This window comes from Ursus maritimus, unplaced genomic scaffold (genome assembly GCF_017311325.1).
Source record: "Ursus maritimus isolate PB19 unplaced genomic scaffold, ASM1731132v1 scaffold_22, whole genome shotgun sequence".
In the NCBI taxonomy this organism is placed as follows: Eukaryota; Metazoa; Chordata; class Mammalia; order Carnivora; family Ursidae; genus Ursus; species Ursus maritimus.
Window position 1 is genome coordinate 47,066,559 of NW_024424675.1, and position 22,288 is coordinate 47,088,846.

Here is a 22,288-nt window from a genome sequence, read left to right on the forward strand (position 1 = left end):
ATCCTGCTGGGAACTTCCAGTGGCTGCAGCACAACTAAGGGGACAGCACTGGCACTACTGGCGGTTTCCTCTCCAACGTTCAAGCCCACGTAGATGTGAAACCTTTCCCTGACCTAATTTTCTGCAGTTAACCAGTTTTTTTTTTTAAGCTTATAAAAAGTAAAAGTCTGAAATACCAAAGGAGTATCACTGAGGGCCAAGGGAATTCCAGCTGTATGGATAGCATCAAGAGTTGTCAAGCTACATCCTTATCAGTACAAGTTTTGGATTTCCCTCTAACTGGGGGTAGAACCTTGGTTCACATGTACCAGGTCTGATTTGTCTCCAACCACGTTTTATTGCCAATGACAATTCTGGAATACATTAAAAATGGCTCACGTAACTGATAAAACCCATTAACTGCCCACACCCAAGGATTTACATTTCTACAAAAAATTCCTGGGTCCTAGTATCCCCCACATATTTATTATAGGAAACTGGTTTCCACTTAAGACTTCGGAGGCGTGCCTCTGGAGCCCACGCCTCTAGTTCTCCTTGCGACAATCCGTGTTCTCCTTGTTCCATTTCACAAGCAGGTGGACCGTCTGTGTGGCGTGCCCATGAACTTATAGGAGAAATGTTTCTATCTGCGTGAAATTGCTTTACCAAATCATCTGAGTATGGGTGTATAGGTTGTTAGGGTTTTCCATTCTAATTCTCATAGCTAGATGAAACTGTAGAAATCTCATTTTCCAGTCAAAATTCAGAATCCCAGTGTTTTAAGTCCCCTAATGAGCCACTCAGGGGGTCGCAGATACCAGGAATTGTGCTTACGAGTATCAGAGTTCCACTTCCAAACACTACTAAATTAGGGACATTTTAGAAAAAAAGTTTTCAGCCCTCTTCATGCCTTGAAAATGGGAGGCTGACTCGACATTGAAAAAGAACAGAAACATCACGATTTAAGGAAGTAGTAAATAAAGCGGCAGTGGCTTCCATACGTGAAATAGCCATACAGAAACTAGTGAGAAAAACCACGATCTGTGAATTGCAACACCTGGAGAACACAAAGCATCTGCCGATCCCCCTTTGTGGGGAGAAGCAGAAAGAGCTTCCAAGTCCCTGTTTAACGGGAGGTCCCCTCAAACCCTGTTCATGGACAGCTGTCCCTACCCCACGACCCAAGGGCAGCAGCCGTGGCCTGGGAAGGAGAGGGAAGCCCAGGGCACGTCCTCGGCAGTGTCTCACTCCCTCAAAAGAGGGCACTATGGGCGGAATGGGGGCTATACCCACAGACTTGACATGTACGCAGGTCAATGTGGGAACACTTCCTTCTAACAATGGCCCCAATAGCAGCTGTACCCCAAATCTAGCCACCCCAACCCAGAAACACATGCTCTGCAGCCAGCCAGAAAGGCAGGTGGGAGTCCTTGTGGGGAGGTAGGGTTCTGCTGTGTGTGTGTGTACGCTGCCTGATACCCCAACTGTGAAGTGATGGGGGAGAGGCAGACACACAACTGCTACTCACCGAGGCAGAAGTTGGGTATTTTATCAATGACCGGAAGATGACATTTCTGGGATAACAAAAAAGGATCAGAAGCAACTAGCTCATAAATACGTCCCTTATGCATGCTACACATTTTGGGTATCCATCAGCTTTAATTTTGAGATGTAAACATGCTGAGAAGGGCCGTCAGTCATCGATCTGTCCCAGCTTTCTGTCAACTGAAGCAGGACGAGCTTCAGTGAGGAGCTGACGTGCGGAGAGAGCAGGCAGGGGTGAAAAGGAGCAGAGAAGCAGGCCTCCTCCTGGCCTCCCTTCCCCTCAAAGATGGAGTGAGGGGGAAGAACCCAGGGACGGGAGCCACCCTCATTTCCCACCCTCCCCGTGCACACTGGGAGCCTCACGGCAGCTTTCCAAGTCCGGCTGGTAGAGACGGAGCTGTACTGAAGCCAGCCACCCGGGGCTTCTGGGTTCCCCCCACCGTTTCATTCTGTTATGTGGCTATGACCAACTCAGAGCCCCAGAGCACAGTATCCCAAAGCCACTGCTCCCCACCCCTGGTCACTGGTCCGCAACGCTCACTTTCAGGTATGTGCGAGACTCTGTCAAAGTGCTCTGTGGAAGATCTGAGACGTGCTGTTAGCATGAAGTACCTCAAACCACCTAAGGTGTCTCAGGGACTCATTTAATACATCAGGCAGTTAATCCTGTAATGGAATAGCTCCCTCTTAACTCCCCCCCACCCACCTCCCGCAGGACAGTGCAGCCCACGCCTACGGTCTTGGAATTTAAAGCTATGCAGGTTTTTGGTACTCTTGTAAAAGGCACAGAACATAAAAGAACATAAATTAAAACAGTGAAAATAATCTTAATAATAGAATAAGATGTATCTTATGGAACTATTTAAATTTCCAAAATGTAATTTTGGAGGGCTTGGCTGAGAAGCCAGAACAGAGAGGAGAGACCCAGCTGCACGATCTAGAGAGCAGGGCCCCAGGCAGCGTCAGATCCCGGTTACTGCTGGCACTCTCCGTTCAGTAAGGGCCCTGCTCCAAGGGCCAGCACATCACACTCACTTACCTTAGAACACATGGAGCAGCAAAGAGCCTTCAGAACGTGAACATGCGTGTGTGCGTGTGTGTGCGCGTGTGTGTGCGCGTGTGTGCACGTAGCATCTGAGTTGCACACACAAAAAATTCCGTTGGATCAAAAATAATTTAACTCCTGAAAAATCACACTTGAGTTGAGTATCAGCTGTGACACTATCTGTAGAAGTGGATTCCCACAAGAGGAAAGTGAGGCCTCCCTGTGCGGAGAGCAGACAGGTGGAGAGACTCCTAAGCCAGTGCGGCCGCAACAAGCCTGCAAGGGCCTCGCGGCCAGAGTCTGGATGCCAGGAGCATGTCTACCCAGTGTGACCTCGCCGAAGACCACACAGATACTTACCAGAGCCCGACAACGACAATTAAGGAGATTAAAGACATCGGTTGCCAGGTGAGACAATTAGCAATGAGGTTGGTACAGCTTTTTGAGGTTTGTACCGACAGGAAGGGCCAACAGACCGAGAAGGTGCATGGGGCTCGAGGCATGTGGGGCTCAGGCATCTGCTTCCATCTTTGCAGGTGCAGCATTAAACATGGCTAGAGCTTGTGATCCTGGACAGACCCGAGTGACGGCTGTCCAGAAAAACCAGGAAGGGTCCAGACGCTACCCCTAGGTGATACATACATTTATACAACAGTGGCGGCCAGAGGGCAGCAGTCTGTTCTGGCTTTACTGCATTGTAATTGTGGTCGCTTGCCCAGGACGGCGTGCCTTCACTAGTCGCTTCCTTCACGAGGACCTCACTCCTCGATGGGGCCACCATTGCTTTCTTCACAGTGTTCTCTTTCTTATCTGGAGCCGGTCTCTTGTGCACAGCAGCGATTCTAAAGCCTGCCTGGATAACCAACAAAACCCCAATCATTAAGGAGGTCAGAGAGAGCAGCCTTCACTCACACCGCTTTGCAACAGAGGTCACGATACGCTCTTTGGTTGGGGTCATCTGAAGCCCCTCACCGCCCCGACCTTGGGCTCTGCACCTGCTCAGCAGCAGGGCTGGGCTACACTCACACATCCAAGCGATGTGGAGGGAGGGACACAAGCAAGGACCTGGGTGCCAGGCAAGCCTTGTGGACACTGGGAGACTGGAGAAGCGTGGTACCCTGGCTCGTCTGCAGGCGCTCGGCACGGCCGCCACAGTGCTCTGCACAGCAGCAACTGCTGCTCTGGGGGTCCTGGGACTCAGAATCACCAGCCTTAAAAATTATGCCACCTAAAGGCCAAGCAAGCACTGAAAACCCGGAGAGGACTCCCAACAGCACTACTTATGCCTTGCTCCTCACAGATACAACGGGGGCTGCAACACAGCCACACCAACCTGAGCAAAATTCTGGGCAAGGGCCTCGAGGGTCAAGCAAGCGACTCCTGAAGCACCCCCGACTCTTCCCAAGTCACACGCAGCACAGGACAGACACAATCCCAAGAGCTAGGACTTGAGGTGAGGCACACAGCCCGGCTGTCTGAGACCCACTTCCCACCCTCGGCCGCCTGTGAATCCAAATGTCACGGAGACGGACAAACCCCAGCTCTTCTCCCAAGACTGCCAGCTCCCGGACGGACGGCTCAGCTCCCACGCCTGCTTCGCTGTGGTTAGGGCTAACGACTCCCTCCCTAAGAGCGGGGAGAGCACATCAGAACAGACGCTGGTGGGTAACTGACAGGGCCCACGCGGAAGGCTGGAAGAGGAGTCAGCAGGTACAAGTGGCGCTCCGTCTGTGCCCGCTGTTCCCCACGTGCCACAAACCAGTCAACTGTGCCTGCCCTGCCCTGCCAACATGCAGACACGTCTCACTTCAACGGTTCGAACAGCTGGTCTTGATCAACTTACCTGAACGCTACATTTTGGGAGAATGAGCTTTTCTGGCTTCGTCTTGGCCTTTTCTTTAGGTTTTGGTTTTTGTTCTTTACCTGAACTTAGAAATTTCATCGTAGCTGCGGCATGTTTCAGAATACAGTCACTGCTGCAATAAACCGAGTCAGGCTGTGCCACGTTAGAGCACCCGGGGCCAATACATTTTGAGGCACCGGGAGCCTCTACAACCTGCAGATAAAACACATGGCTTCAAACAATGCACTTACCAACTCTGGTAGTTACGGTACTTCGTGGAACTCCTACTTACGCTACTGAGCTCGCTATTTTTAATGGAGACACTAACAGCATTCTGAATGCCAATAAAAACGTACCTTTGTTTCTTCAAAGCGCCTGACCCGATCTATCCCATGGCATGGCACTCACAGTAACTACACTTCACACAACCCGCGGCGGGCAGAACTGGGAGGTGGCCCTGGGACTCTGCCCTGGCATACTGGCTCTGGGGACTGTTCAACACAATGGGCGTTCACACCCACAACTAGGTTCCATTGCAAGGCAAACAGGGAGTTTTGCAGATGTAACTAAGGTTCCAAATGAGACGATTCTGAGCAATGGAAAGTCTGCTTCATCAACAGAAAACGTCACAAGAGGGACGGGGCCTTGCAGTAGAGACAAGACTCCACTGCTGGTTTTGAAGAAGCAAAAGGCCTTGTGAGGGGACCCAGGTGGCAAGGGTCTCAGGGGGAGGCTCCCATAATGAAATCCAGGAACACCCATTCAATGCGAATCTCAACCAATGAGTGACTTTTAGCACTGCTGAGCCACAGACATGGCACAGGACACATTTAGACATGAAACCACTGGAGCCTTTCAGACGTGGGTCCTTCCCAACCGAGCCTCTGATGAGACCCCAGCTACACTGGCACCGGGGTGCATCTCTTAAGGCCCCGTGCAGAAGCCTGGCTAAGCCAGGCCCAGGCTTCTCACCCACGGAAACTGAGCTAGTAAGTCTGTGTTGTGTGAGGCTGCTAAGACTGTGCTCACTAGTCACCCAGCAAGAGATCTAATGAGACCTAACCTAGCCCCCAAATGGACTTCAGCCAAATCTTACTTCTCCAATTAGGTATTCTGAGACTGTTTTTCTTCCATAGAATCCAAGTTTGACCAAGAATAAAATCTAAGCTTATGCAGCCTCAAACATCGGAAATAAAGAAATGAAATTAAGATGACTTTTCCCATTGTCCCATTTCCATGAATTTTTCTTAATGACCAAAGGCGATACAAACAGTTAACATCATATCCCCAACTCAGCCCGTCCTGACAACTCCACGCGATTGTTTAAATGGTCCAGACCTCACAGCACTTCCACCTCGACGCTCCCACAGCCCTCAAAGCTTCTGCACACCCAATGCCTGCTAAAGGACAGGCTTCCAATTCGAGGCTGCCTAAGGACTCAGGAACATGATCTTGACAGCCTGTGACAGCATTCCTCAACATCAGAAGCTGATGACACAGGAGAGATGTGACAAAGAACCATGACCGTACCAGAGACTGCCTGAGACTGTTTCAGAGGGTGATGCCAGCAGCAGCCGTGGGAGATGCCCTGGATGCCAGGGAAAAGTGGTGTGTGTGTGTGTGTGTGTGTGTGTGTCCCCGCCGCCCCGGGGGGCTCAGATCACCAGCACCACTCTTGGGTGTCTCACAGTGAGGCAGGTGCAAGACCACCACCTCTCTCAGGATGATGGGGTCAGGTCAAACCGGTGCACGTTTCCTTCAGGAACTCAAAATAATTTTAATATGTGTATGTGAAGATCGACATTCCAAGAAAAATATTTAAAGAAAAACTAACTTTTAAAAATGAATCTGTTTAAGGAAAACATTAACTCGATACTAATAGTGTAGGAGGCAGATAAGACTTAAAGAAAAAAAGGTCCCTTGTGGCATCCTGCAGGAGTGCGGTGTGTGGCAGGCCCACGAAACCACTGTGCAGGGACTGCCTGACCCCAGAGCTCAGCGTGCAGCAGACACAATGCCATCTGGAGGGAAAAACCTAACCTGCTCCAAAAGAAAGACCAACTCTTCGAGTCTTGATGTTTCTGCTGATGGGAGTCTGATATCTATGAAGTCACCCTCTATCACTGGCCTCGCAGACAGGTACTTACAGGCTGGAATATCTTGAGCTTTTTCTTGCCACTTGGGTTCGCGGCTTTCTCAATTCTACCCTTTATTCCTTGGTCTTCGCTGGACTTCTGCTCTACTGTTCCTATACTTGTACAGTCTGTGCCGTCCGCGTCTGCGGGCCCGCACTTGGCCTCCTGCTGCTCTGTGCTTTCTGAGTTCGTCTCATCCTGCACCTGCAGAATGGTGCAGTTTGGGCAGATGTAATCTTCGCCGTTCCTTTCCAGGAGCCGTCCCCGGGCCTCAGAGATGCCCACACAATCGCCGTGAAACCATTCTTCACATCGGTCACAGCAAATCATAAACCTAAAATTGTAAAACACCAGCATTAGGAATGGAAAAACAATAAACACTCAATTTTAGGCGTATTACAAAGCTGAATTGGTTTTAACACATTATGAAATAAAGCAAAATACAAAAAAGGAGAGAACAGAATAAAGAACATTCCTATGCCCTTCTCTTGACCTCATTAGCATTCAAATAAGTCTGTGTCTTCTCTTTTCTGAGGGGAGCATTCTGAGAGTGAGCTGCAGGCTTCACAGCATTCCAGCCTGGAGACCCTGCACTCGTCTCCACGGACCAGCACACCCCTCTGTCCCACCGGACACCGCAGGCGGCAGGTCTGCAGCACCACCCAGCACCCAGCAGGCTCTAGATGCTTCAACTGCAGCCCGATCACAGCCTGCTCACGAGCGCTCCTGCAGGACAGCGTCCAGTGGTGCCGCGCAGGAGACATGGAGGATGGCGGAGCGCCTCAGTCTGCGCTCTCACGCCCCCCACCCCCCGAGGTGGCACTGGGAAACCCGTGGGGCTACAGGAAGCCCCTACCCTTCTGTGTTTGTTTGTTTGTTTTAATCAACCCCCCGTTCATCCTTTCCAACTGAGTAAGTTACTCATGCAGCCCAGCTCTGGAATGTGTCCCCTCAAAATGAACAGAAACCTCCCTGCTGTTTTCATGTCCTGGATCTCTCTGGAAGCTGGGGGTCACCGGCACCCCCCCCCCCCCAATACCATGGCCTACCTGTTGTTGTGTGGCTGACGACATATGCAGTACAGAGCATTGGGCTCATAGGCCTCACACTCGGGCTTCTGTCTGCCCACATCCCCGGGGTCTCCACCTTCGATTCCCTGAGCTGCCTTCCCTTCCAGTTCCCTGTCTCCACCATCCTTCTCAGCCTGGGACACTGTGCCCTGCTCAGCCTCGGGTTCCTGCTTGCGGGGCAGCACGCTCTCCGTGGCATTGCCCGTCTCTACGTCCACGGTCTGCGTGGGATCCTGCTCCCGGCGCTTCTTCCTCAGGCGGCTCTGGAGGCTCTTGGGGGGCCTGTCGGCCGCCTCTTGTTCCCGCTGTCTTCGCAGGCGGTTCTGAAGTTCTTTCAAAGTCAACCCATCGCTGTCACTGTCAGAGGTGTCGTCCTCATCCTCCCCTCCTTTGGCCTTTGCTGAGGCAGCTGGTCGTTCTTTATCACCCGTGGAGCCTGACGTGGGCCCACCCTTCCCCTCAGAGGTGCTCTCCACACTCCCTTCAGACGCCGTCTCCACATCCGTGACTGGACAAGACGCTGGTTCACTGGAATCCTCAAGGGAGACGGGTGCATTCTTCCTTCCTCTGCGTCGGACTGTCGTAAGAAATTCTTCCACCCGCTCAGTCCGCTTCGGCTGCCTCCCGCTACGTCGCAAGGAAAGGCTCTGTTGCTGCTGTTGGGGCTGCTGCTCCAGAGAGTCTAATTCCGCATCCCCAGCGCCCTCTCGCTTGGCAATCGTGGTTCTTCGAAAGCCCCACGTTTTCCTGAATTCTTTGCTGGTGGGTTTGATGGCCTTGGGCACTTCGTCATTGCTTGGGTCACCTTTCTCATCCATACCTAACGGTGAAACGGACCCAAACCACGAGCAATGTTAACAAGGCGACATTTCTTGGCAAATAACTAACAAATCCCTGAGCTACAAGTACACACAGCCTTTAACTCACACAAAGAAGGGAGCACAGCCATGGATGAAACAACAATTTTCTACCTACACAAAGTGAAGGTGTCTATTCAAACGAGGTCTCTTGACCAAACTTCCCTAGAAGGCAGCACGGGAGCAGATCTGAGGGGACTCCAGACAGAAGTCTCAACAGTCACACATCTAACGTTCTGTACACAACAGCAGCTAGCGACTCAAACCCATCCCGCCAACACTTAGCTGCTCAGCACAGGGCTCCACCCAACAGGTGGCAGGGAAGCCCCATCCAAAGATGAACAGCGTAAGCAGCGCAAGAGCGTGAGCAGAGCAGGGCCGCAGTGCCGGGAGGCGCCTTGCCCCGTCCCCACCCCCCAACACCCTGGGCACAGAGGACGAAGTACCACGCTGGCTCGAGGCCTAGGTTGCAAGAGGACTTGCTTGCTTCCATCCTGGGCTGCGGAGCCCTGGGCTGCTATATAAGTGGTCTGACCACCCTGCTAGAGAAAAGGGCACCCCGCACCCCAGCCCTGCTGCAAGCCGAGTGTGAGTGTCCCCCATGGACACCTCGTGCAGGTAAGGGCCACCTGGCTAAGCCTTGCCCAGATTCCTGAGCCCTGACTCTGGGCTTAGCTGTTATGCAGCAACAGGTACCCTGGCCACTTTAGAAAATAATGATGGGGGAACAGCTTTATGTGCATTTATTCTTGCTCACTTTGACAGACTATTAAAGGATCATGCTTGTGAAAACTCTTGTTTCAAATGAGAAAACCTGAAAAAGACAGTATATACCTTCGAAATTTTTTTCCAAGCTGTCCAGGCTTCAATCACATTGAAAAGTTAATGCTGACTCAGCCCTTACGCCACATTCCATCGTAGGGGAAGGACTGTAATGGGATGAAAACCTTCAAAATACAAAATACGCAAAATTCAAAACCACAAGCAACCAGATTTTTTTTTTTTTTTTTAACTTCCCATGACACACTGCTCCCATCTTCCTGCTGGCTCTACAGACCCTTCACTCTAGAGCCCGGCCAGCACGTGCCCAGGCCACCCAGCACCTTACGGGAGTGGCTGTGACATCGGCACGTGTGCCAGCAAGAACCACACCACTTTTCCGGTCCTGAGACTTCGTGCAGGAAGAACTCTCCTCAACAAAACACATCTCTCACCAAAGAGAGTATACAACGTCAAGTACGTGCACCAATAAAATGCCAATGGAAAAATAAAAGAGTGCCCGGGGTCAAATTCTCAGCACGTGGCTGAACATCTGTCTAAACCCTTAGGGCTAAAGTTCAAATGAACAAACATGAATGTTACACTGCATGTTTCCTCACATAAAATGCCACTTCAGAAACAGGACACACAATTTCAAACCCATTAAGAGAAAATTGTGTTGCTGATGTTGCCACTGGTGCTGCGTTACCTGCCCCGACACCAAAAGCTCGGGCACGTTTTCCAGAGGCCCAAATGCCCGATGGACAGGATCACTTGGTCCGCACACACGGCCTGGCCTCAAACACTGCTGCTGTCAGTCACTGCTCACAGGTAACAATAAAGATCATCTCAAGACCGTTCCCATGGAGTAAGCTCCTAAAAGAAAATAAGAAAATCATTTATAGATTCAAGTAACTATAACTAAAACCACATAAAAAAAGCATCAAACTTTCCAAGTAATCTATTATTTGAGCATAAGTTATCATGTGACCCACTCACAGAGTCCGGAGGCGGGGGGAGAGAAGAAAAAGAAGAGGAAGAAAAGGAAAAACACAGTTCCCTTCTTTAAGGACTTCTGCAGAAGGGAGGGCACTGTGACCGCACTCTGACAGAAGGTGGCTGGGCCGGGCCACAGAGGGGCGGCAGGGAGAAAGCTGCCGGTAACAGTGAAGAGGCCTCAGCAGCCCGGCGGTTTCAAAACCAGTCGCTGGTTATCAGCTGCTTTCCAATTATGATCCTACTCAAATTTTGAGATGGGGTCAGCTTGATAAAGCCGAACACAGAGAGAAACACCAAACATGAAAAGGCTGAACAAAATCATCCATGAAGAGAAGTATTTAAAAATTCTTAATACTGAAGATATGCCACCATTTAGTTAAAAGCCCCCCCAAAATTTTAGAAGACTAATAATCACTTAACATCCATGTGCTACATTTCATCTACATGAATTTAAAAAGCAGTTCTCCTAGATTACAGTCCCGCAAAAAACCATTCCAAGTTGAAACGCACACGGAACAGGCCTCTGTTCCTGGATAAATCCTCCATACTGATCTTTTCACACATTTCACACTCTGGCCCCCAGTGCCCCTCCCAAGTCCCTCCCAAGCTGAGCCCTCACCTCCACCGCCACTGCCCTTGCCCTCCAGGTGGGTACTACAGGTAGGTACAGAGCTGTGGTCTCCTTAGCGACCCCAGAACAAAGACAAACATTCTGAGGCGGCTCCTCTTAAAGAGACAGTGTTCATTCCACTCTGATTAGCCAAATCCACCACCATGGCCACCAAATCTCTCAAATGTGGTAAATGCATCTCAAATCGAGACTTCAACGTTCAGATGCCTTTACTTCTCAGAAGAAAGTAAAAATAAACTTTACTTTTATATTTCATAACACTGAGCATTTATAAAAGCAAGGAAATTAAAACGTACTTAGAAATGAAAAATTAAATACACATTAACCTGAAAAACACATTTCTGGATTTGAGTTTTGAATAATCAATTAAAAAAGGAAAACGGAAAAATCTAGTTATTTCTGTGAGTGGGATGACATACAGTATATTCAGAATAATCAAATCATTTCAGATCATCTGATTCATTTATCTCAACTTTAGCTTTGCAAAACTAATGTTTTGATAATTTCTTCAACACAGAAATCCTAATAAAAATTTCAGCACATGAAACAAAAGCGTGTGTATCAAGACAAAAGAACAAAAAGCCATGCTGAGTCCCTAGTACAACTTGGATGTGGTGTGCGGTTTCGGCACACAGTGTGTGGCAGGAAGGATACGGTCAGGAAGCTGCAATCACACTGTGGTAAGAAGCGCTTTCCTCAGGAAGGAAAAGGAAGGTGGTCATCCCTGAAACCGGGAACACGAGAACAATCCACGGGCACGGAGTGCACTGAAATAACGTACAACTATCTTTCCACATTTCTCAGTGCAGTATTTTTTCTCGGCTGCGAAGTGCTCCGTTTCCCACTAACGTGACGCTGGACGAACACTGGGGAAGCTCACATGCATAGAAGCACTTGTACACAAGCCAGAGCCTCCCAGCTGCTCTCTCACAGCACAAGCAAATGGCCGGCCAGCAATTTAGGAACAGGCAGCTTTTCAAATGTTCTGCTCTCAGGGCTCCTTTACGCTCTTAAAAATGGAGGGCTCCAAAAAGCTTCTGTTTATGTGGCATGTATCAGTATTTACAAAATTAAAACTGAGAAAGTTTCCAGGTAATTCTGCATGTTCTTTGACACCAGGCCGAAATTCAACAAACAGTAGTTTCTTAAGGACAGCCGCAGTGTGGAGCCTGAGCCCTGACACCGTGCCAGCAAACTGCCCGCGCTTTCTGATGGGGAAGCCACGGTCTGTCCTGCGCACACTCCAGACGCACCGTTTCCCCTGTGCATGGTGGTCACGTGGAAAACCCCACTTTACCGACTTACGCAGGGTCCACAGGTCAGCACACTTCACCACAAACACAGAAGATGCGCAGTTAATATCGGCACCCACCTCCTCAAATGTCCTTATTTTCCTTTCTAAAAGATTTTATTTATTTCAGAGAGAGACCAAGTGAGAGAGACGAGTGGGGGGAGGGGCCGAGGGAATGGAAGAAGCGGGATCACGACCTGAGCTGAAGATAGACACTTAACCGATGGAGCCACTGGGGAGCCCCTCAAATGTCTTTAATTACTGGGAAGCCATCAAGCTCATGCCAGCAGATATAAGCTTTTCAAAACTGTAATTTTTACTTGAACAAGCTCAAATTTTATCATTAGCAGCAAACATCGTCAGTTGCTTTCCTTGAAACTCACGTTTTCTCATCTCTGAGAAAATGCCTGCCAAATACTGGGTCTGAAAACTGGAGCCTGTCCATTCTTTCCAGCATGAGGGGTGTTCCATGAGAGGGTGTGGCACAGGGCTCCTCCTGGAGAGCCACCTGCTTTGGGTACAGAAATGCTTTATAGGTACTTGCCATTTCATTGCAACAGGGAATTTAAAGCGATGGGACTGGACGCTGAAGTGATGAGGTTCAAGGGCACTAAGAGTCTTTGCTGTCTCTCCAAGGACATTCTCGGGGGAAACGGTACACTTTACACCACCGACTGGTGCTCAGCAGCGGACAGCACACCGTACAGGGAAATGCCACTGTCTGGACCGGCTTCTGCGAGCCACCGCAGATGCCCCCTCCCTGGGAAGGCTGGCAACACCACTGTTACCGCGCAGAGCTGTGACAGCCCCAGGGATCCAGGAAGCACGTTGTGAGAACTTCATTACGCTGCTATTAGTTAAGCACACCCTGGATACGTGCAAAGCAACAACACATCTCTGTGCTTCAGTATGAGAAGGGGCCAAGCATTTCCTTCCACAAAATTGTTCTAAAATTACTAAATTCTCCCTTCAGATTCTCCCAACTTTATCAAGCTGTCAGATGTGGTCTCTTAAAAACAAAGCCCAAAATACCCTCCCAAAATATAATACACTACTTAAAAACAAAACCTCAAAAACCTGCTGTAAGTGTCAGTGATGCAGGACTCTAAATCCTTGAAAATCTGAAGGCGCAACTTCCAGGACGCATGCGCACCAGAGATGACGGCGAGGTGCCCAAAGATCTCTGGTTCTAGAGATTTGAGAGCAGCTTGTCTAGGACGCGAGGCTGCGCAGCCACGACGACGCTCCTGTTTCCACAGCAGGGCTGCTTCTCAAGACGGTAACCCCCAGCCCCAGTACTCAAAAAGAACAATTTCAACCTGCCACCAGAAATTATATACAAATGCTACAACACAGCCTCATTATTTCTGCCTCTCTTACCTGAGAATTTGAAATGCCGACAGACCAGGCCAAGGTTTGTATTTCGTACTGAGGGTCGCGTGTCTCACAACTGATCCTCCCTGTGGATGATGAAGGCTGAGCAGATGCAAAACTCTTCACACTACTAAAAAAGACTTCTGCACTGAAAACCCTTTCATAATTCACTCCTCATTACCAGAACCGTCCCTAACGAGCATCTGCCCACAGTTTTGGACGACACAACAGGCCCTGAGAGCACCAAAGCTGTCCAATCGCCAGCAGCACCCGCGGCCAGGTCGAGCTGTCCCTCTCCTCACGGACCCTGAAGGTCTCCAGCAGCAAACACCCCACCTGTGCTCTGACCACAGAGAGAAGAGAGGTTTGGGCCCACGAAGTAAACTAAGAAGTCCAATTTTTGCTTATTTGAACATCTACACAGAACCGGACTTGACTGTGTTAATTACATTTAAATCTTTTATAGCTAATTCAAAGTTTTGCTGCTACCAAAAACCACTGTCATAATTAAAATCATTCTGATCAAGTGAAGGTGTCCCCAACACAGTTTCTCAGGAGATGAATATAAAGAGACATCCAGAAACAATCCAGTTTAAAATTTCTTAGTACGTTGCTTTTACACGTATGTGGAGACGAAAAGCAAAAGCTGCTACCTGAAAGCCTCTTGGGGACTAAGGCCCAGCCAGGCCCTGGTGTAAAGCGAGGCCTTCAGCTCAGCATGGGTGAGCTACGGGCCCTGGTTTCTCTCTGTCCAGTTTCTGTCGCAGAACACAGGCTCGTGACTTGGTGGGCAACTCTACATGGGCGCCAGGAGCCAGAATAGCCACATTACATCTACCACGGTTAAGGAGCAGGAAAGGAGGCTTGCACTGTTCTCTGTTTCATGGTGCGGACGGTCTCCTCACCTGCTACCTTGGACTGGCTTCTGCCATGGTCTCCACTGTGTGCCCCAGCCCCTGAAACTGATGTCGAAACCTAGTCCCGGGGGCGCCTGGGTGGCTCAGTCGTTAAGCGTCTACCTTTGGCTCAGGGGGTGATCCCAGGGTTCTGGGATCGAGTCCCACATCGGGGTCCCTGCTCTGCTGGGAGCCTGCTTCTTCCTCTCCCACTCCCCCTGCTTGTGTTCCCTCTCTCGCTGGCTGTCTATCTCTGTCAAATAAATAAATAAAATCTTAAGAAAAGAAAAAAGAGAAAAGAAAAGCAAAAAGAAAAGCGAAAAGAAAAGAAAAGAAAAGAAAAGAAAAGAAAAGAAAAGAAAAGAAAAAAAACAAACCTAGTCCCGAGGTGACGGCACTATTATGAGATGGGGCCTTTGGGAGGGGCTTAGGTCTTTAAGTCAGAACCCTCCTGAATGGGATCAGTGCCCTTAAAAAGAGCCCCCGAGAGCTCCCTTGCCCCCTGCAACCCTGAAGACATCTCACTAGGACCTGACCACGCTACACCCTGATCTTGGGCCCCCAGAGCTGTAAGAAATAAATGTGTTTTCTATCAGCCCCAGGCCATGGTTTTTTGTTAAAGCAGCCCAAGCAAACTGAGCCAGCTCCCCTCGTGTCTCTGAACAAAAACATGGTTTCAAACACTGCAAGGGACTGTAGGAATCCTACATCTTGGGGGACTGGTGCTCCGCCTGGCACTTGGTGATCCTTTGAACTGCACAGGTTCTTGGGCTCATTAAAAAATCTGCCCTATGGGACAAGTTTGGCTACTGCTAAATAGCCAGGAATGACACTGGGATGAGTTCCCAGACAGAGTCCCCTCCCCTCCTTCCCCAACAGAGAGAGGTGGACACTCACAGATGGGATGAGGGCACCAAGTTACTTCCCAGTTCACTATGACATCGAAGTGCCAGTCATCCCTGCTAAGCACTTTGGGGGCTATTTCCCCTCAGAGTGAGTTTCTAGGTCCTGTAGCTGTTACTTAAGAATCCTGATCTTCCAGGGAAGACCCCTGCCCAACTGGCCACCCTACTGCTTTTATATCCACAGCTGTCTGTGTGGGTGGCTGACTGGCACTCCCTTCCGACACCAATGCGAGCACTGCTGCAAAACCCCCCACCCTGCTATGGTTTCCTGGGTTCACACCATGGGAGACCAGATCATTCCAGTCAATATAGGCCACTCTCACCCCCCATTTTCCCTGCAGCAGGAATTAAGGATCCAGTGAAAGGCTGTGTATAATGAAAGGACATCCTACAATCAATGCAAAGGGCCACTTACATGCTCAGACTGCAGTCAGGCCACATGACCTAAGGCCAAAAGAGGTCTCAGGGCCCTCCCACCCAGACAGCACCCTGGCTATGCTCTGGGCCTCTTGCTTCCTCACAGGTGGTCTACTGGAGGGAGAAGTGTGCACTGGAACTACAAATCACCCTTATTCCACGATCTTGGCAAAAAGCAAACACATAACTGAGCCAATAAAAAAATTCAAAGACATTGTCTATCTTCCTAGAAGTAACCCATTTCCATAAGTGTTAAAGTTTAGAGTCAACTATTTTGTAAAGTTCTCATTTCTTTTTTTTAAAATATTTTATTTATTCAACAAAGATAGAGACAGCCAGCGAGAGAGGGAACACAAGCAGGGGGAGTGGGAGAGGAAGAAGCAGGCTCATAGCGGAGGAGCCTGATGTGGGGCTCGATCCCATAATGCCGGGATCACGCCCTGAGCCGAAGGCAGAAGCTTAACAGCTGTGCCACCCAGGCGCCCCTAAAGTTCTCATTTCTTAACAGGAGCAACTCTAATCATAATTAGAGCAGAAGTTCTCAAAATGTGGTCCACAGGCCTTTCAGGAGGTCCATGAGGTCAAAGTATCTGCACAAACACACGAGACATTGTATGCCTCTCTCACTGGCACTCGCAGGAGTGTACTGTAGAGCTTTCCAGAAGCTAAATGACAGTGATGTTATCACAGTCTTCGGGCAGATGTGTTAAGCCAGAAGTCAAAGAGATTAATTAAAAAAACAACAACCATAAAACAAAACAAGCTACCTCTCTTACTGTTTCTTAGAAAATAGTTTCTGTACGGTATTGCTCGTGTTAACGTACAAGGTTTTATTATTTAAAAACGAGTAAGTTTACATGCCTCCGTCCTCACGCCAAGCCCAGTAAATACCAACAGACGTAACGACATAAACAAAAGCTCTGTGGTGTCCCCAGTAACCCCAGGTGTGGAAGAGGATCTTGAGTTCCCAGGTAACCTGACAGGACTGCTCTCGAAAGGCAAAAAGCGGTTCTGGGCCTTTCCCAGTCAGTAAGACCAAGACGGGGCAGTACCTCACACCCTGCCCCTGCCCTTCCTGAACCACAGTTTCAAGTGATTACAGAGAAGGCGCTTATTTCCAATGACGAAATGATAGCATGGCATAGTGACTGCTACCTGAATTCAGAGACAGCATGGTTTGGAGAAGACACAGAGGCCTTGTCTCCAAGCACCTGCTTCCTGAGTGCTGCTGTCAGAACTGCAAGCCACAGGCTGGCCAAGACCCAAGAATCATGACTGATGACCTCAAGTCAAGAAGTCACTGTGTTTCACCTGGAGTCTTCCTTGCTTTCCCTCAGATTAGCAGAGGCCAATGTCTAGTTTTGTTTTGGGCAGGAGTAGAAAAAGTCCAAGGTTAAATAAAGAAGTTATAGAATAAAACGACTTTCTGTATCATTTTCCAGATTCACGCAGAGCAGAATTTAACAGTGAAGCCTGTACGTCCTGCAATGTCAGACTCTCACTGCTGCACGTGTGAGAAGGGCAGAAGAAGGGTCTCTAACTACTAAAAGAACCCATGCTGTGAAAAGGAAGACGGTCTAAAGCACAATCCAACAAACCCAGAGAGTCTACAACCAGTGTCTACTAGCCCTGTTGTTCCATGGGGTGCTGGGACATCTGGTGCAGTGTCCCAGTCCTGCCCACGGCAGCCAGCAGTGACCCCCGCCCCAGGTACAAGTGGGGTAGTTCTTCTGATGAGCAGATCGCGTTGGGAGGCTCCAGGAGCAGCACAGAAGATGACTGACGAGAACACAGGCTTCATGTCAGGACTCCCTGGGCTACAAACCAAACAGGCAGACAGGCTGAACGAGCACGCCTCCCTTTGGGCTGTGCTTTCCTGCCTGCGAGACGGGGACAACCGTGAGCTCCCAGCTTGCTAAAAGGCTATGTGAGACTGCACCGTGTCAAGCTACAGTCAGCGCTGGCCCAGGGCAAGCAAGCAGCAAGCGGCAGATGTCGTCTATTAAAACGACAATCCATGTTGGTGAGCCTGTGGGGAAAGCAAGCCCTCTTACGAGAGTCTGACAAGTATTTACCAAGACCCCCTCATGTACTTGGCACGGGGCAGAGCAGGCAACATTCCTGTTCCCGTGGACCAGGGGTGACAGGCCTCACTGTGACCTGGCTGAGAGTGCTTGGAAAGGGCAGGTGCGTTTATAAAGGTGCCCCCAGCCACACTTTCGTTTTTTTGTTCTGTTTTTTAAACAAAGGGACACAAACCAATGTCCATCACCAGGACACTGGTTTGGGGGAACAAAATCAAGAAACATCCACATGGTGGAATTAAGACCGCAATTAAAGGATGATGAACCACAGAGCAACTGCCATGGAAAGAGCCCCGCATGAGTGATGAGCGCGGGTCATAAGCCAGCCCTGCACAGTGGCCACACTCCCTAAATACATCCTGCCACACACACACACACCCATGTTCACGAACAGGGGAGGAGCTGTAACGTGGGCTTCTGAATGGGACCATTTCTGGTGTGTCTGCTGCTTATCTTGTATTGCCTTTATTTTCTGTATGTATATTTGTAACCCAACACACAGTAAAGCTATCTTATGCGGTGGGGGGGGGCTCATTCACGTTCTTATAAAAGTGTATTAAACCCCATTTAAAGGCTGTATCAGCATATGAAAAACAAAACCACAGCATCTAAGAATGATACCCAAAGATATATCTGCTTTACAAATAACAGGATAATCACCATCTGATTAAGCATGTTCTATAGTCTTGGCTACAAAAATTCTTACTAAAATACGTACCATTACCCATTCAATTTCATGTAACAACTTGCCCTAAAAATCACTACTCAAACTATAAAATAAAGTCTAAGCAAGAGAAACTCTTTTCCAGTAGTGTGGGCACCTAGAGCAAGTAAGCTCAAATCAGACCTTATTTTGACCCCTCTTTCCCAATTAGTGTGTTTCTATCAACTATAAACCACAGAGCCTTTGCAGTGGAGTTAGCACCCATTATCTGATACTAACCGTGAAGAGGGGAATATCAGATATCCACTCTAAGGGACCCTACCATGTAAATACAAAGAAACACAGGTGAGAAACTCCATTTAGGAAAACACCCTTCTCAATGGGACTTCCTGAGTCTGCCGAGTATGTAAGAATCAGGCCTGTATGACAAACCGTGCACCACCGCAGGGACCCAAGGACAGCAGTGATCTGGCCTAACCCGTAAATACGTCCCATCTATGCTCTCCAAGAGCTAAACAGAAATCATCCAGTATCACTAGACAAGTGTAGAAAGATAAAATGTACCATGTCAACAAAAATAGACAACAACCAGAACCTTGAACACTTGCAAACAGACACCAAACCAGAAAATAAACCAGTCCCTGAACTGCTTTGGAACGGAATCCTTGTGAGATAGATACCCTATGGGAGGAGGACTTACAGCGTCAACAGCAGGACCTGAAAACTCCACCGCGGTAAGAAAATGGGAGCCGAAGTCCCTACTCCAGCCCCCCAAGCCCCCTCCACCACAAGGCCCACCTGAAACCCTGAGTGGACCCACCTCCAAGCCCCTGCGACACATTTCCTCAACAAGCCATTGTGACGCTCCCACATGCATACACGCTGTGAGCCTCACTGTTTGACAGGACAGAAATCAGTCACCGTGGGCACCAGCAGACAGTAAGGAGCAGAAAGGAGCAACCAATTATACAGCTTTTTATTCGTGCCCTTTTTTCCTTATCAGTACAGAACTTACTTTGCTTGAAATAACCTGTATTTAATCAGATACTAACAAGGGACAGCTCTTGGTGGAAAAATCAGAAGATATGCATTATTCCTAAATTTTTTGTTAAAGTCTGCAAGAACACAAATAGGAAAACAGAGTGCCTACAACATGCATCGGGCTGGGTCTTCCCAGGTAACACTTCTGAGATGCCTATGCTGTGTTTAAATCAGAAATACCATGGACTAGTCACAGAGACGTGTATGTGTACACACCGACCCGATTTCAATGAAGGAGCCGGGATGTCCTCTCAAGTCTCCGCTGCACTTGTCTCCAGAACCGGGAAAGCCTTTCAGGTCGCTGCCACAGCCAGGGTGCTTAGCGCACAGGAGGCAATAAATACTTGCAGAATAAACCGAGGAATCATTCTAAAGGTCACAGATCTTATTTCCTTAAAATGCATGGCTAAAGCACCTTTCCTGGAAGCGTATTTCGGCCAGGGTCCATGTGGCTCTGGAAGCTGTGGAACATGGGTCTGGGGTGGGCCACACAGCCCACTGAGAAACAAGCTCCGAGCTCCTGGGCAAGTCCCTTCCTTGTGCTTCAGCTTCCTGGAGGTCAGAATCAGCACAGAATGCCTGAGTACATCAGGCTCAGACCTCATTCCTTCAGTGTACAAAGGACACGGATATAGATCTACAGCCAAGGCATGACTTCACGAATATCTTCAACTTAACTCACATGTGTTGTGACCCATGGCCCCAACTCCAAGCTCATTTACTGAGATGCTAGATTCAAAGCCAAAAACCTGGTCCTGAGCTCCGCTGTCTCACAGGTACTGTGGAGGCAGCAAAAAGATGGACTTTAAGATGTTTTGGGTAAATATGAGGAGGGCCCCGGTAGTACCTGTAGGTTAGTGCTGGGGAAGTCGAGTCTCCATTTGGCATCAGTGACAGTTCGTAATGTGCACTGCACCAAGGCGGACTCTGTTCTGGGCAGTTTACTAGCAGTTAACTCATCTGAATAAGGTGCTTCCGGGGCGGTTCTAACCTCCAGGGAACTGAAGCACAAGGAAGAACCTGTCCAGGAGCTCGGAGCTTACTGCTAAGTAGGCTGTCTGGCCAGGGGACAGCAGATACGGAACACGGGAGAAAACAAATGGGGATCTGAGTGCCCAAGGCATGAGAGACACAAAAGGGACCACTAGGGGCACACCTCCGTTAGAGGCTGAAAGTTGACCCTTTCTACTTTCAACATGACCAGATGTGACACAAATATAGCCAATATACGTCAAAATGACAAAACAACTCAACAAAAAACTAAAAATCAGTGTTTTATACCTAGGCAAATACTCTTTTTAAATGAAACTGATTTTCCGAAATCCTTCCTTGCTTCCTACAGCACCAAATATCACACATCTATCCTAATGTCATCCTTTTTGAGAGTAGTTGGCTAAAAATCAAACTCGTCCTTTAAATGAAAGTCAACAGTACCCACACTCTAAAAAAAGATCCCAGAATGAAACTTCACATCCTTAAAGGGCATCTAGAGGAACTAACCGAGAAAAAAACAACAGAAAATTCACTCCCAGCAGTTACACTTTCTTGAAATAGAATCGTTTCTGTGCGTAAGCCAGCCAGACTCGGAACTTCTAGGAAAAAGCAGCTTCCCTTCTCTCGGGCTATCCTGCCTCCTGCACCGCTGATCTGGATCAACGGACAAATGTTGCTATTATTCCTCCAGTCCGTTCAAATCGTGACCAGGCCACCGAGCAAACACGCTCCTCGGGCAGATACAGCCCCAGGCACGCGCCCACGCGCGCTCGGGCCCTCGGAGTCGCCGGGAGAGGTGACCTCCCCGCGCGCGGCCCCTTCCCCTCCCCTCCCTCGGCGGCCCCCCTCCCCCGTCCCCTCGCCGCCCCCCTCTCTTTCCTTCCCCCACCGCCCGGTCCCTCTCCTCCCCGCCCTCCCGCCATCCCCGCGGCCGCCGCCATCTTCTCTCCTCGGCGGGAGCGCAGCGAGGACCGGCACGGACGCGGCGGCTCTCGGCGGGCCGGGCTCCCGCACCACCGCCGCCGACCCCCGCCCGCCTCCGAGTGCGGCCCCGCGGCGGCCGGCCCCTCCTACCCGGCGGCCGGGACGCCACTCACCGCAGGTCGCAGGCCTCTGGGGTCCCGCAGCCATTTCCTCGGAGCTCCGCGGAGTGGGCGGGAGGGCGGGGTCGGCGCCGGCCACCGAGACGCGGGGCTAGAAGGGCCGGCCGCGCCCTGAGCAGCGCCCCCGCGCGGAGGGAGGAGGCCCCCGCCCCGCCCGCGCGCCTGCGCCCTGTGCCCCGAGCCCCGAGCCCCGCGCCCCGCGCCCCGCGCCGCGGGGATCCCAGGCCGCCGTGAGTCGCAGACGGATCGGCCCTCCCCCGGAGCGCTCGCCGGCCTGCGCCGGCATTGTGGCGAGGGGGCGGGGACGAGGATAAAGCGGCCGGCGCGGCACTCCTCCGCCGCCAGCCGCGCTCTCGAGTTTCTGCTGGACTCGGAGCGCAGCCCGCCGCCCCCCGTCCCAGTCTCCTCCCCGCACGCACGACCGCCTCTCGGGGCCTGCGAGGAAAGGGGAGACGGTCACTGACCAGAAAAGGAAAAGGGGGTCTGGCCGAGGCGCAGCCCTCCACCTGGAGGTTCTTCCCTCGGTGCGCTAACACCGGCCCGTCCCCAGATACTCCACAGACAGACCGCGGAGGGGAAGCACCTGCCGCCGCGGGGGCACTGTGCACACCGCACGCCTCTGCCCCGAGGGCAGGAACTCCCGGGCGGCGGGCCTTA

General features: G+C 50.3%; 1 protein-coding gene across 1 annotated transcript in view; it reads right to left on the bottom strand.

Annotated features, from left to right (window-relative positions):
• The window catches only part of DIDO1 (death inducer-obliterator 1), a 44,689-nt gene extending 22,971 nt beyond the window's left edge, over positions 1–21,718 (bottom strand). Inside the window, 7 exon segments of the mRNA XM_040638573.1 lie at positions 3,212–3,422; positions 4,413–4,625; positions 6,560–6,881; positions 7,597–8,437; positions 9,309–9,421; positions 9,943–10,109; positions 21,626–21,718. Of these exon segments, the coding sequence (XP_040494507.1) occupies positions 3,212–3,422; positions 4,413–4,625; positions 6,560–6,881; positions 7,597–8,435 (1,585 nt within the window). The 5' untranslated portion in view covers positions 8,436–8,437; positions 9,309–9,421; positions 9,943–10,109; positions 21,626–21,718.
• Positions 21,719–22,288: the final 570 nt, after the last annotated feature.